Source organism: Cannabis sativa, chromosome 5, assembly GCF_029168945.1.
Source record: "Cannabis sativa cultivar Pink pepper isolate KNU-18-1 chromosome 5, ASM2916894v1, whole genome shotgun sequence".
NCBI classification, from domain to species: Eukaryota; Viridiplantae; Streptophyta; class Magnoliopsida; order Rosales; family Cannabaceae; genus Cannabis; species Cannabis sativa.
Window position 1 is genome coordinate 74,829,466 of NC_083605.1, and position 14,923 is coordinate 74,844,388.

Here is a 14,923-nt window from a genome sequence, read left to right on the forward strand (position 1 = left end):
ATAAGTGTTCTAAATTTTTCTTCCTCTCGGCTGCCATTAAAGGCAGAAGAAATGCCATAGAGAGTATCTTGAATAAGGATAATGTTTGGATTACTGGCCGAGGGGCTATTGGGTGTGAATTCATCGAGTATTTTAAGGGTATTTTCGCGGGAACAGTCAATGATGTTGAGTACAATTGCGCTCAGTTAGTTCCAGAAAGAATCTCTCCCGAAGACTCGGAGGCCCTGGTTAGTAGCCCTAGTCCTGATGAAATTAAGAGAGTTCTTTTTGCCATGAGTAACCATAAGACCCCGGGTCCTGATGGGATGTCAGTTTTGTTCTATAAACACTATTGGGATTCAGTGGGAGCTGACTTCTGTGATGCGGTATTAGATTTCTTTGTGACGGGTAATATGCATAGAGGTATTAATGCCACTAATGTTGTGCTTATCCCAAAGGTCCAAAATCCGACCCGAACCAACCATTTTAGACCTATTTCTCTGTGCAATGTGGTCTACAAAGTCATCTCCAAAATTTTAGCAAACAGGATCAAACCTCTGCTTCCCTCGCTCATCTGTCCGACTCAAGCTGCCTTTGTCCCGGGAAGGAATATCCATGATAATAATGTTATTGTTCAAGAAATTATTCATTCCTTTAACCGGAAGAAAGGTAAAGAGGGTTTCTTTGCTATAAAAATTGATCTGGTCAAAGCCTATGATAAGTTGTGTTGGAAGTTTATTGACCATGTGTTGGAGTGCTTTGGAATCCCCCAGAGATTCCGTATGTGGATTTCGCAGTGTATCACTACCACTTCGCTAAACATCTGTCTCAATGGGGGTCAGGTGGGAAGTTTTAACCCTTCCTGTGGGCTTCGGCAAGGTGACCCCCTCTCTCCTTATTTGTTCATCTGGGCTGCAGAAGTTTTGTCAAGACTATTTCATGTGGCTCTTGATCAGGGTTCTATTCAGGGTGTCAAACTAAGTCGAGGTGGTCCGACTCTTTCTCACATTTTCTTTGCGGATGATCTAATTCTAGTCGGTCGAGCTAATTTAACAGAGGTGAATAGATACTGGAGTTGCTTAGAGAATTTCTGCTCGTGGTCGGGCCAACAGGTCAACAAGCTCAAAACTTCTATTTTCTTTAGTAGAAATACCCCGGTGAGCTTACGTGGGGAAATTAAGGAAGCTTTGGGAATCGATTCTCCTGAAGGATGTATCAAATACTTGGGGCTGCCCCTTTTTCGATCTAGGCAGAAAGATGCTGACTTCAATTTTATTCTGGACAATCTCACGTCAAAGCTTCAGGGTTGGAAGGCTAAAACTCTATCTAAAGCAGGGCGTGCTACTCTAATCAAATCTGTGGGCTTGTCTATGCCTATGTATGCTATGCAAACAACCAAACTCTCTTCTCGTATGGTTAACAAGATTGATGGCATGGTCAGAGATTTTTGGTGGGGTTTTGAGAAAGGAAATCATGGAATTCATCTCAGAGCTTGGGATAAACTGTGTCTTCCTAAGTCGCTTGGTGGTCTAGGTTTCCGAAAAACTAAAGAAATGAATCAGGCCTTTTTGGCCAAATGGGGGTGGAATATCCTCACCGGAAGCCAATCTCTGTGCTGCAGAGTTTTAAGAGCTAAATATCTAAAAGGGAAAGACTTCCTTAATTGCAGATATAAAGATGCAGATTCGTGGTTTTGGAAAAGCGTTGTTAAAGCAAACGCTATCTTAAGAAAAGGTGCCTGCAAGTTGGTTACAAATGGTGAGAACACTAAGATCTGGGAGGATCCCTGGATTCCGCATCGTAATGGTTTCCGTCCGAAACCAATTGGGGGCCCCTCCCTCAATGTAACTTGTGTGGCTGAGTTATTGTTAGATAATGGGCAGTGGGATGTTCCAAAGCTGCGAGGCTATTTCGACCAAGAAACAGTCTCTGACATTCTTAAAGGAGGCCACCCTTCTGGAACTGGCTCCGATAGTTGGGTTTGGACACTAGAAAGTACCGGGCGATTCTCGTCTAAATCTGCGTATCTGTCTCAGGCTCAGGAAAGAGCTCCTCACTGTGAGGTAGCTCCGAAACTCTGGAATAAGTTATGGAATAGCAAAATTTTAGAACGTCACAAAGTTCTGTGGTGGTGTATCCTTTCCAGTGCCCTCCCGGTTAGAGCGGTGATTGGAAAAAGATTCCATATAGACGACACAACCTGCCCCTTATGTGGTTTAAGGGAGGAATCGTTTGAACATCTTTTCCTGTCCTGTGATGTGGCGTTTCATTTATGGCGCTCCTCTCCATGGGGCATCTTCCCAATTTGTGACACTGGCATAAGAGTTTGGGATTGGGTCAAGTTTATCTGGGATTTAAATACCAGAGGGGTTCGAGTTGATGATGTGTTTTTATATGCCTCGATTGTTGTGGATACTATTTGGAGGGCGCGCAATGAGAAGGTTCACAATAATTGTTCTCCTGATTTAAAAAAATGTATTGACAATATTTGTACCTCTTATGCAGATTTACATGTTACTTTGCTTCCTAGTCCCACTCCAGATCTAAAGGAAGCTTGGTCCCCTCCTCCCCCGGATTGGATTAAGCTGAATTGTGATGTTAAGGTGGGATATAATAGTATGTGCATTGCTGTTGTTGCAAGGGATCATTTTGGCAGAGTCATTAGAGTTCAGACGGCTAGGGAAGATTTCTCGGATGTTCTTTGTGGAGAAGCTGCGGCCTGTTGCTTGGCTGTCTCCGTAGCCTTAGATATTGGTTCTAAATTTGTGATTGTGGAGAATGACTCGAGTGTGGTGATCAATGCTTTCAATGGGAAGGTCTCTCGCTGGGCTCTTGAAAATTACATCTCTTTTTGTACTAAGAACTCTCCCTTTTTTATTAGTTGTAATTTTGTTCATGTCAGTAGATCTTGTAACTTCGCCGCACATAATGTGGCTAGATGGGCGTTTGCTCATCAGGTATTTGGGTCTATCCCGGTTTTGGATTTACCTAACAATATGTTGTGTAACGACCGCGAGGTCTAACTATTTAATTATATGATATAAACGCTTTTTCTCAAAAAAAAAAAAAAAAATTTTTTTTCAAAAAAATAAATAAATAAATATGAGTCAAATTATTTTATTGGATCTTATTCCTCCACGTATTATTAATGTTTATCTAATTTTTTATAATAAAAAAAAAATTGACAAAACAATAAAAAAAAATTAATAAACAGAGTAGTCTCATATTCTATTAACTTCTAAATTAGTAATGTCTTCTCTCGAAGTTCCGCCATTACTCAAACCACAAACTTGCTTCGGTTTCTCTCAAGCTCGCCGCTTTACCACTTCTGCCACTGTTTTCTCTCTTCCATTTCGCCATTTCAGAACCCTTGCTTCTCCTCTTCTCACAACTCCTGCTCTTAAACTTCAAACCTCCAGATCAACTCACATTCCGGCCATTTTGGACTCAGACTCCGGCGCCATCGCCACCTCCGACCACTTATCTGAACCTCCGGTCAGAATTGTCGCCTTAGTAGGCCATGGAACCCTCAGTCCTCTAAAATCCGCACCTTGGCAGGAGGTCATGCTCCACACTGTAAGTACTGTGTTGAATTCTTTGTTTTATGGTAATATTTGGGTTTTACATATTTGCTGATAATTGGGTAATTGAATTTTAGGCGAAGAGATTGAAATGGGTTGATGAAGGGTATGAAATGATAGTGTTTACTGATGATTTGACTCAATTAGATACTGAAAATTGTGTGAATTTGAAAAGGGAATTGAGCTGTGCTGATATTTTGGTGATTGTGGGTGTGAAAAACCAAGAGTCAGTGAATTGGATTCAAAGCAATAGTGGGAATATTAGAAACATAATTTGCTTTGAATCTTCTCCCAATTTGGTGAATAAATTGGGAGGTTCATATGTAGAGAGTCAAAATAAAGGGAGGCCATTTTGGGGCCAAACAAAGATAAGTAATGAAACTGTAGAAGTGGTCAAGACTGTGTCTGAGGCTTGGGAAAGGCATAATTCTGATGATATAAGATTTTGTATATTAGTTATAATCAATGCTTTTATAAGGCCAGTCTCAATTTTAAAGAATCTGAGATCAAAGGGGTTCTCTACTCTCAGTTGCATGGTGAAGAATTGTGGGAGTCAGATACTAAATTGTCTATTGGATCCTGACTGTAGAAAAGCATTGCAGTGCTTGAATAATTGTAGTCCTGTGGATCAAGTGTGTAACTATCGGTGCATTGCTTCATATGAAAGTCCTACATTGGAAGCATTTTCCTTGTGCGTTTTGCAGAAGCACAATTGCCTTGGATTAGATGCTAAGATTCCTGAAAGGCCTTATGTGCCTCCCATGTCGAAATTTCGAGGGGAAGAATTGTGCCATGAAGTTGCTGAGGATGTTTTTGTTGGCTGGTTGGGGGGTTTGGACTGGAGTTGGCGTGTAGTGGCGGGACAGAATCCAGCTTATGATCAATTCCCCTGTCAATACCAGCTATTTTACCGCGGAAAGGCAAAAGGGTCGTTTTGGTATGAGCCAGTGTTTCAAGTGAAAACTCTTGAGGGGAAAATGGTTTGGAGGAGGAGAAAGTACAGAGTTAAAAGGGGAAAAGTTGTTGGGACATTTTACTTCAGTGTGTTGGACAATGGGGTTGTGTCTAATGAGTTTTGGACCATAGTGGATGCACCAGATGATCTTAGTTGGGGTTTGTTTCATTACAGTGGAGCTGCTCGAGTTGCAGGACAATCTTATACTGGGGCAGTGCTTGTGAGTCCAGATGGAGCATACCCAAATGAGATGGAGAGGAAGAGATTGGTTTCTGCTTTACAGAAATGTGGAATTGAAGAATGGGAGCTTTATACAGTTGATAATTGTTCATGTGCAGATCCTCCATTAGGAATTCCAGAGGGTTCAAATTTGCATTCTGTGATTCAAGTTAAAGAAATGGCCCAATTGGGTGTTCAAATTGGGGTACCGAATGTCTGAAAAAAAAAAAAAAAATTAAGTAGCATTTACAGTATAATAATTTGACTTTTTTTTTTCGTTTTTTGTTAAATATTCAAAGCTTGCATTTTTTTTGAAACACCCATCTTCATTTTTATCTATTTTTTTTAAGCTCATAAAGATCCAATCTTTGATTGGTCTTGGGCTCTTAGAATCTGTAACAATTTCTTGCTCTTAGTTTTTTTGGTCTTGGTCAAACTCACAAATCTTGTATATAGAAATACATATTCCTTACTAGTGACTAATTATATTTTAATGTGTTGTGCATGAACACATCTCAGAAAAGTTTATATCTGTCCAAGCTTGCTTGTTTTTTCTCTTTTTTGTTTGATTTAATTATGAGCAATTTGGTAAGTCTTGTTGAGTTTTATATATACAGGTAAGATTTCTTTATATATGAAAAAAAATTAGCTGACATATTTCAATCCCCACAACTCTACTGCTGGGTGGTGAGATTTCTTTCAATCTAACTGGGTTTCCAATATTTACTTCCTTTAGATTTGGAACAGTTTTCACAGAAAGAAAGATTCAAATCTTCGAACTAATTAGTTTACATCTTTCATGGACGACGACATATTTGATTCATCTCTAAATTTAGAAGAAGCCCATTTGAAAGAAGGCTTCAATGAGGGCTACAAAGATGGTCTTGACTCTGGTAAAGAAGACGGTAAACAAGTGGGTCTGAAAACTGGGTTTGAGATCGGTGAAGAGCTGGTATTCTACAAGGGATGTGTGGATATATGGACCTCAGTTATCCATGTTGACCCGACCCAGTTTTCTTCTCGGGTTCAAAAAGGTATTAAGCAAATGGAAGAGTTGATTGAGAAGTACCCAGTTATGGAACCTGAGAATGAGAGTGTTCATGAGATTATGGATAGTTTGAGGTTGAAGTTCAAGGCTGTATGTGCTTCAATGGGTGTGAAATTGGAGTATAATGGGTACCCAAAATCTTCTTCAGATGCAAATGAGATGGGATTTTAACAATGAAAAAGAAAAATGGTGATAGAGTTTTTGTAATGTTTAAGAATCAGTTGTGTCAAACTAGCTTTTGAGCTTGTAATCAAAACTACAGTGTTTGTTTTAATTAGATTATTGTCTTTGTTTGGAAAATGTTATCTTTCTTTGGTTTATCTAAATATAAGGTTTTTATGAAGATTGGTACTTTTAGTTGGACTTAATTGGATTAAAGAGGTTTGTTCAGATTCGTTCTCTCTAGTCACAGCTATTAACAAAGGAATGGTGTTTTTTAATGAGCTGGGTGTGCGGCTTAAGGATGTCACAGCTTTATTTTCTAAACTTTCGTTGTACCATGTGGTTCGGAATAAGAATTCTAATGCTCATAGTTTGGCAAAGTATGCTCTTCGGTTAGACGATGAGCTATTCTGGTTTGAGGAGGTGTCGCCGCTAATTGTGAATTGTTGTTTTGTTAATCATGTGTGATTTTGATCACCGCGTCAAAAATAATTTTGTGTTATGATATGGGCAGTTGAGAGAGAAAAGATAATGTTAAAAGTCGATGCTTGGTTGTTGTAAGGTGTACATATCTGAAAGTAGAAACAGGGCAGCACTAGAGTCCATTGAAAGAGCTGCTAAGCTATTCCCAAAAGCTCCCATTATCAACAAATTTGTTGATGAGACTTACAACAGAGTTGGCTACACACTTGTTTCCAAGTTGGTTCCATGCCCCTTGAGAACCTCAGTCCTGGCCATGGTTAAGGCTGCTTTGGAGTCCATTGACCTTCCATCCTTTGCTCTCTACTTCTCTGGATCAGGCTGCTAACATTGCCAAGTCTTTGGCTGCACATGTTGGTTATGGTCTTCAAGGTTCGTCTCTTTAAAGTTTGATCTTGTTTGAATTTTGTAGAAGCAATAACTGTAGTAGTAGAACATCAAAAATGGTCTAAGTAAAATTCTTCATGACTGTCAAATATGTAAAGATAATGTTTCATGACACATTTTTGGCCACTAATATCATCTACATAATACAGCTATTAAATTGTATTTCATGCAATATTTTTAAAATTCTGTGTAGTATTGATTTTTATAATACAATACAACCTGACTTAATACAGCGTACCAAACCAACACTTATTATCTTCTTATTTCCATTGCTAAAAACTTTATATGTAATTTGGAGTACCTACTTTTCTATATGGAGCTGCCCATGTAGAAGGGAAAAAGCTTGATACAATCAGAAGAGAGTTGGGTTATTTCAAGCCAAATTCAAGTGGAAACCAGTGGATTCACCTCATGTGTGATTCCAACAAAAGGAGTCATTGTCATCGGAGCAACCCGGTGGGTTGACAACTATAATGTTCCTGTTTTCTGTACCGATCTCTTAGCGATTCGCAGAATTGCAAAGGGTGTAAGTGGAAGAGGAGGAGGCCTTCCTTGGGTCCAGGCCATGGCACTTGCACATGGTGAGACTGTCATTGAAGTAGCTTGTAATTTGTTGGACCCAAATATTGTGGGAGGAGATAGAGTTCAACTTGAAAGTTACTTGAAGTTGGACTTAGGGTAAACGGAGGATTTATTTATTTTAATTTTTTATTTTGAATCACACATAAAAAAGAAAGCATTATTCTATGTAATGAAAACATCCATGGAATGAAATGTTAGAGAATTTCGCTTTGTTATTTATCATGAACATAAACATGGAGCTCTACTCTCTCATGAGTAAACCATACTTGAAAACTTCAATTCAACTCATTTTCAATCTACATATTTGGTTTCAATCAAATACAAGTCCTTTTTGGAAATTTATTCATAGAAAATTCAAATTTAGTTCATCCACTTAAAAATTCAATGCAAACCAAATAATATTTTTCAATTGCTTTTTAGATAACTCTTGCTCTATTTTGCTTGCCACAAACATCTTAGACATCATTGACATAATAAATATTTATTTCATAATATGTAAAGTTTTCCCATTTTATTTCTCAATATTTGACAAAATTCAGGTTCTATGTTGGTGCACAATTCAAGCTTTAGCAAACTATCTGAGTGCTCTACTCCTCTAGCTTGAATAAAATGTCAAGAAATTTGAACTTGAAAGTATTAATCTATAATTATTTCCTTACAGAAAATTAACTTTCAAAGACCAAATAAAAACACCACTTAAGCTGAGCCTGATTCTACTTTTTTTGTTGCTGATGAATAAGCCTGATTCTACTTGCTTGACAAAAAAGATGTTTTTACTTCAACTTTGTGTATTCATTCTCAAATTCCTTCTGTAACTGTTCTCTTGATTTGGATTTTGCAGCCAACACAACATCATCGAGAAATCCCCTTTCTGGAAATTCTTCTGGCACGAGAGATCGGTATGTCTCAAACTGCTCTGCAGCCTCTTCCTTTTTATCAAGTAAGCTGTACACAATCCCCTGCAACAAATCCCAACCATGTTAGTTAGTTCTACTTCTTAGTTCAAACGGTTTTACTATCGTCTATTTTACTGTGTATACCCGATTATGAGAATTGGGAAAATCTTAAAAATCATGAGAAACATTGTCTGCTTATCATGCTAAGAATTTGTACTTTAAAAATTGAAATAAAATATGTTCTCTTAGAACACCTCAATTTCAGGAGCAGCAAGCAAGCAAGCATATCTCGGATTTTGGATAAGTTTGGAAGTCACAGATTGGAGTTCTTAATAGTCTAACAAAAGTAGAGAAGGGTAATAGATTTAAGCTAAGCCTTAGTTTCCAACCCTATCATTATAATGTGTATCAAACTTATACAACAAAGAAAAACATGTCTCTTCATAATATGTTCTCATTGCATTGCATGGGGTCATGAAATGATCACTAACTAAAATTCATGTTTCCACAAAGTCAACTAACTGAGGAGAATTTCATGGTGCATTGATACAATACCTTCAATCATTAACAGAGATTTTCAAAAGAAAAAATAAAAAACTCGAAATATTAGCAGCGACAAGAACAACATTAGAAAGCTCACCATGCAGAGATAAGGTCTAAAATCACGATGATCCTCCTTAACCAGAGTTTGAAATTCCTTCAAACCTTCTTCCAATGCCCCCTGATGAGACAAAAATTTTGTAACACAAATTAACAGTTGCTCAAGCAACTAGAACTACTTAAACCTAACATAATCTTTCATATGAGTATACAACATACCATTACCATCAATTCAATTTAAAGAATACAAAGATTACAAGTCGTTCCAATCCGAACTTACCCTTACAACATGCATTTGTGCAATCAGAATTCTGATGTTTCTCTCCTCGGTAACCTTTTTTTCACGCCGAGCTAATTCTAAAGCCTTATTCAGCATCTCAAACACTGCTGGACCTTCATGATTCTTGTGCATCACTAATGCTAGACCCTGTTGAACACAATTATTAAGTTTTTCAGCAATGACAATTTGGTAGGATAGAACAACTATTTTGCTATCAGCCCAAAACCATTAATGACACTTTAAGTAACAAGAGTAAATTTTATATATATAGGCAACAACAAAGTATATAGTAATTGCAACTTCTCAAGGAGCTAAACAAGTAATAGTCTAGTTATTTCAATTCATCTAATCCATTAACAACCAGCAACCTTATTTCATCAACAAAGACTGAATTTTTAAAGTGGCAAACTATATATACAATCCAAATACATGAGCAACATTTATAATGAAATCATAAAAGCGAAAAAAAAGAGAGAAAAGACCAAGAATCATACATGCAAGGCTCTAAGCAAGAGAGGCCTCTGTTTCAAGATTTCCTTGAGCAATCGTTTTGCTGTACTCAATTTCCCCATCGTCTCATAAGAAAGTGCCAGCAAAAGCTTCCATTCAACTTCCTGTGGTTCCAACTCAACCAACCTCTCCACATATTTAACAGCCTCCTTTGTGTCCCCTCTCCTCATTTTCTCATACAAAACCACCATTAAAGCTTCAGTATTATTCGGCTCCTTCTTCAAAACCTCCTGGTAAAACTCCTCCTTTTCAATTTCTTCACTTTGGGTACTACTAGAGCTGGTCGTTTGAGCAGGTAATAAAGCCAAAGCTGGTCTCATACTAAAAAACCCAGTAAAGAAAGCCGTCCCAACTACAAACCCCACAATTTTTTCCAGGAGAAATCGATGAAAATTATCCTTAGGTGGGAGAAAACAGCTCAAGTCTGACCCATTTGAGAAATGGGTCTTGAATCTTGATGGGTTTGTAGAAGTTCGGAGTATAAATGGTTTTTGTATGTGGGGTTTAGGGAAGGAGGGTTTAAGAGAGTTGTAGTCAAGCTTAGGATTAGAAAAGAGCTTGGGAGTAGAAAAGATGGTAGTGTGAGAGCAAAGAGATAAAGCAGTGGAAAACCCCATAATGGATTTCAATTTTCAATTCAATGCTATTATTATTCAGTGTTCACCCATTTGAGAAGTAAAAGCCAAGGCTTTGCCGGTTTTATGACGAAGGGGACGAAGAACAGAAGAGCAACGGCGACTATGGTAGGCACACTGTGAGAGGAAATTCGCCTTTAATTTTTATTTTATATAAAATTTATAATTTTAATTATATTAAGTTTTTTAATATTTTTATTTTAATTCATATTCTAAAAAAAAAAATATATTATCAAATAAAAATAAATTAAACTTTAAATATTATGACTAAAAAAAATTAAAATAAAAAAATATATAAAAAAAATTTAGAAAAAAATTAAAAAAATATATACATAAATTAAAAAAGAATTATGAAAATCAAATCAAAATAAATATTGAAATTAATATAAAATAATAAGAAAAAAAAAATTTAAAAATATTAAGAGTAATTTTTAAATTATAATAGGGTATATTTATCATTTTATGGAGTACAAATAGAATTATTATTTTTTAATTATTTTACCAATTTTGATTTACCCCAACTTTCTTATAAACTTACATATTTATCTCTAAAAAATATAATCTATTATATTTGAAATTATATCTTAATTATTTAAAGATGTGAGAATAATTTAAGTATAATACTCAAAAGAGATATATTTAAATTAAATTTTATTTAAATATAAATTTAGTTAATGTATATATAAAAAAATATTCGTCGATATTATTATTATTATTATTGTTCAAAACATATTGTTCCTATAATATTATTATTTTACGCTATAAGCTTTTAAAATTTCAATATTAATTGGTCGATATTTTGAGATTAGGGCTTAGGTAATTCCTTAACTTATATAAATCTCCTAAAAGAATGACCAATTGAGGTAAATCATAACAATGGTCAGAAACTCCAAAAAAAAATATGCAATCAAATATATACTATATCTTCTCCTAAAAACATATTGATGTTATAAAATGTATAAAATGAGAAAAGAACTATTATAAATTTCCTATTTAAAGAAAAAAAAAATTAATACAAGACACTAATAAAATCAAGAGTAATTTATAGTATAAATATTTAAGTTAAATTCTTAGTTATAAATACTTAAATTTAATTTTTTACGGTAATAATACTTAAATTATATTTTTAGAATTTCATAGGTACATGACCGTTAAATTATCCACGTATCATTTTTTATTGGTATATTTAAATTAATTTTTTTAAAAAATAAAAATTTAATGACTTTGAACAATTAAGAATTGCCGCGTGGCGATTTACTTAACATTTAACAGCTAGGTACTTACAAAAATTATTACTACCAAAAATTAAACTTCAGTATTTATTTACAATTAAGAATTAAACTTAAGTATTTATGGCACAAATTATTTTAAAACCAAACACCCAAAAGTAATAAGCTACACATCCTTTAGGGCCTTAGGTTAGTTATAAAGTAAATTTCAATTAATAGAGGAAAATAAAACAACCAATTATTCTACTCTAGCAATAAATAGTAGTAGTACCATTGACGGTAGGGATGCACACGAGACGAGAAATTATAGGGAGTATTCTCTCTGTTTCTATCCCTGTTAAGAATTTTAATCTCTATTTCTATCTCATCTCGTTTATTTCTCCATGGAACAAGACAGAGAATCTCTTAATGAGGTAGAAAATCCCCTAATATAAAAATAATTTTTTTAAAAAAATATTAAATTATATAACAATTAAAATATCACATCTTATTTATTATACAAAAGATAATTAATATATTAAGCGGGTTCATGTCGGAACAGGGAGTGTCATCCCTGTACCTGGCACGTTTAACATTTAGGGACAAAAAATGATCTTCGTCCCAGCCCCATTCTCTATTTAGACAGAAAATCTCTATCCCATTAAGGGCGAGTCCTGAGGGAGGCCCATCCCATGAAAAAAAAAAAGTGAAAATTACACCAAATATGGAATTTTATAAAAAAGTTTAATAAATATGGCATTTTAAACTTTACCACCCTTATATGGCATTTGTTCAAAGTTAATGTTTTTTATGGTATTTTATTTGCCACTTTTTTGTAAATTTAATTTTCAAATTCCATATTCTAGGTTTGTCTATTCAGCCCTAATTTTTTCAACTTATTTCTCTCTAGTCGGCTGCCTCTCTCATTTTCTTCTCTGAGGAAGAAGTTGGTCAGGCTCCGAGTCAAGTTTCCGGCACCGTTCGCAAATTATCCTGCTCGGCCTGCTTTGACTCTCTCTGGTTCTGTTATTGTAAGTCTTCGTTTTTCCTCTGCGTAATTTTCTCGAACACCTTCTCTTCATTCCCCAATTTTTTTAATTTCCACTAATTTGCTTGGTACACCGAATTAGACTTGATTACAATTCAATATATACTATAGACTTGGTCTGATGCCAGCTCCAGTTCATCAGATGCAGCAATACTATAGACCAAAAGGGTCACTTGATAACTATTCTAAAAAATGGAGTGCTGTGGTGGATTGTTTAACCTTGAAGACCAAAGGGTCTGCTCAAGTTCAGGTTTCTTGCTGAATTCTCTTGTAATTGGTTTTTTACCAAGATTTTTGAGGCCATTTCATCATTTCTTTTTAAATATTATTGATTGATAGATTGAGTATAATATTAACTTAATTTGATTCTGCATATATTTGATGATATTTGCTTTTGATTTAATTTTTAATCTCTGTATTATGTTGTAATAAATTATCATGTGTTGAAACTTAGAATAATCTTAAGACACCTTCCTACACAGTTTGCCAAAGCTGTGGATATTAATTTGGGGGTTAGTGGGGTGCTCGTTGATTGAATTGAATTGAAATGTTTAGTTGAATATTAATTTGGGGTTAGTGGGGTGCTCGTTCTAAGCAGTAAATCTTTTTTTTTTTTTTTTCTTTTTTGAGAAAATTGGATTTTCTTTTACAGATTCTTTGAGTCAAAAGTTACATCATTCAGTGGAGCTGATGAAGTGTGTTCTGCAGGGACTAAAACCATTCCATCGATTCAGTGGAGCTGATGAAGTGTGTATTATGGAAGACTCTTATTAGGTGATATCAAATTCTATCTGTGAACGGGCAAAATGTATCTAGTGGCAGTGACTTTTGTAGAGTTCTAGACCAATGTAAAGTGGGCGACAAGATAAAGTTTCATTGTGTTAACTCATATTAATCTACATTATCTTCTTATAATGATAGTTTTAGAACAGAGTTAGAAAAATCTTAAGAGAATTTCAATTCTTACTCCAAAAATTTTTGAGTGCATAATATCTTTCTCATTTTAAAATATTTATTTTAACTTATTAACTAATTGATTGAGCTAGTCAAACTGTTAAAGTATATCATGAGTACCATGAACTGTAAAACAACAGTTTATTTTTAAGATTATTTGTTTAGAAAATGAGCTAGGCCTAGCCTCTTATGTTTAAAAATTGTTTAGAGTTAAAAGGTGTTCTATGATTTTTCATAGAGTCGAAACTGGTTTCACTGGGTTTACAGGTTCAAAACTGGTTTCACATGTTTTGAGAGTTCTGCAATGAGGTTGCTCTATTTTATTATGTTATTGCATATTTTTAATTTTAAGTTACTTTTTTATTATTTTGTTTCTCGGTTAAGAACTTACACTTATATTTAGTTTTTAAATTATTGGTATGTATTGTGTGTTTTGATTTTATTTGATTAGTATTTTTTTTTTTGTATTTTTGTGTGTGTGTTTTTTATTTGGTTGTTTGATGAAACTGGTTTCAGTTAGCTTTATTATTTAACATTTATATTTTGTTATGATTTTTCAGCATCAAAACTGGTTTCACAGGTTTTAAGTGTTCTGTAATGGAGTTGCTCTATTTTTATGATGTTATTGTATATTTTTTAGTTTGTATAAAACTAGTTTTATTATTGTCTGATATTTGAACAAAAATGTCTGCTTTATTTTAAATAACCAGTTTCTGACACACTTATTATTTTATTATTTTCGTAATTTTTTTTAACATTATTATTGTTCATTATTGATTTTTAAGTTTCAGTTTTTTATTTGGTAATTCCAAGAAACTGGTATTATCAGTTAATTTTTATTTTGGTTGCTTTATTAATAATTGGTTTCTCCCTCCCACTATTTTTTTGTTATTCTTTTATGGTTTTTATTGCGTTTTTGTCTCTTTAATATAAAATTTATATGTTCGAAACTGGTTTTTAAATTTAGTATCTTTTTTGAAAGTTTAGTTATTAGGCATTGTGTATTTTTCATTGCGTTGTTGATGAAACTGGTTTTTTTTTTTTTTTTTTTTGCTTCTTTTAATGAAATAATTAGTTTTTTTTTTATATTGATGAAACTGGTTTTTAAAGCTAGTATCGTCTTTAGATTATAATTTTTTTTTCATTATTTTATTGATGAAACTATTTTTTTTTCTGCTACTTTTAATGAAATTATTAATTTTTTTAATGTTGATGAAACTGGTTTTTAAAGTTTATATCATTTTTAGATTATAATTTTTTATACTGTGTTTTTTTTTTTTGTTCATTATGGTGTTGATGAATTGATTTTTTTTACTACTTTTATTAAAATAATTAGTTCATTTTAATATATAGAATTAATTAGTTTATTAATTTATTACGTTGATAAAATTATTTTGAT

At 34.0% G+C, this 14,923-nt stretch overlaps 3 protein-coding genes and 1 long non-coding RNA gene across 5 annotated transcripts; 3 read left to right on the forward strand and 1 right to left on the reverse strand.

Annotated features, from left to right (window-relative positions):
- Positions 1-3,191: 3,191 nt before the first annotated feature.
- Positions 3,192-5,209, forward strand: LOC115715944 (uncharacterized). Its single transcript, XM_030644624.2, has 2 exons — positions 3,192-3,555; positions 3,638-5,209. The coding sequence occupies exons 1-2, from the start codon at positions 3,229-3,231 to the stop codon at positions 4,952-4,954; spliced, it is 1,644 nt and encodes a 547-aa protein (XP_030500484.2). The 5' UTR covers positions 3,192-3,228; the 3' UTR covers positions 4,955-5,209.
- A 324-nt stretch (positions 5,210-5,533) lies between these two features.
- LOC115715945 (uncharacterized) lies at positions 5,534-7,610 on the forward strand. Its single transcript, XM_030644625.2, has one exon. The coding sequence runs from the start codon at positions 5,534-5,536 to the stop codon at positions 5,951-5,953; it is 420 nt and encodes a 139-aa protein (XP_030500485.2). The 3' UTR covers positions 5,954-7,610.
- Positions 7,611-7,858: 248 nt separating this feature from the next.
- On the reverse strand, positions 7,859-10,474 carry LOC115715946 (protein SLOW GREEN 1, chloroplastic). Its single transcript, XM_030644626.2, has 4 exons — positions 9,664-10,474; positions 9,170-9,316; positions 8,930-9,010; positions 7,859-8,352 (listed from the first exon to the last, which is right to left on the reverse strand). The coding sequence occupies exons 1-4, from the start codon at positions 10,294-10,296 to the stop codon at positions 8,167-8,169; spliced, it is 1,047 nt and encodes a 348-aa protein (XP_030500486.2). The 5' UTR covers positions 10,297-10,474; the 3' UTR covers positions 7,859-8,166.
- A 1,823-nt stretch (positions 10,475-12,297) lies between these two features.
- Positions 12,298-14,260, forward strand: LOC133037691 (uncharacterized). 2 transcript variants are annotated; one of them, XR_009687738.1, is made up of 3 exons: positions 12,298-12,553; positions 12,682-12,820; positions 13,223-14,260. It is a non-coding gene; the product is annotated as an uncharacterized LOC133037691 (long non-coding RNA). The 2 variants fall into 2 exon arrangements; XR_009687737.1 differs by having other exon boundaries at positions 12,300-12,553; positions 12,699-12,820.
- Positions 14,261-14,923: the final 663 nt, after the last annotated feature.

What these genes read in the sequence shown, in the direction of transcription:
- LOC115715944 (XM_030644624.2), top strand. Translation starts at nt 3,229, where the DNA reads ATGTCTTCTCTCGAAGTTCCGCCATTACTCAAACCACAAACTTGCTTC. An exon ending in AGGAGGTCATGCTCCACACT is followed by an intron (nt 3,556 to 3,637) that starts GTAAGTACTGTG and finishes ATTGAATTTTAG; the next exon opens with GCGAAGAGATTGAAATGGGT.
- LOC115715945 (XM_030644625.2), top strand. Translation starts at nt 5,534, where the DNA reads ATGGACGACGACATATTTGATTCATCTCTAAATTTAGAAGAAGCCCAT.
- LOC115715946 (XM_030644626.2), bottom strand. Translation starts at nt 10,296, where the DNA reads ATGGGGTTTTCCACTGCTTTATCTCTTTGCTCTCACACTACCATCTTT. An exon ending in TCTTGCTTAGAGCCTTGCAT is followed by an intron (nt 9,317 to 9,663) that starts GTATGATTCTTG and finishes TGTGTTCAACAG; the next exon opens with GGTCTAGCATTAGTGATGCA. An exon ending in CACAAATGCATGTTGTAAGG is followed by an intron (nt 9,011 to 9,169) that starts GTAAGTTCGGAT and finishes TTGTCTCATCAG; the next exon opens with GGGGCATTGGAAGAAGGTTT.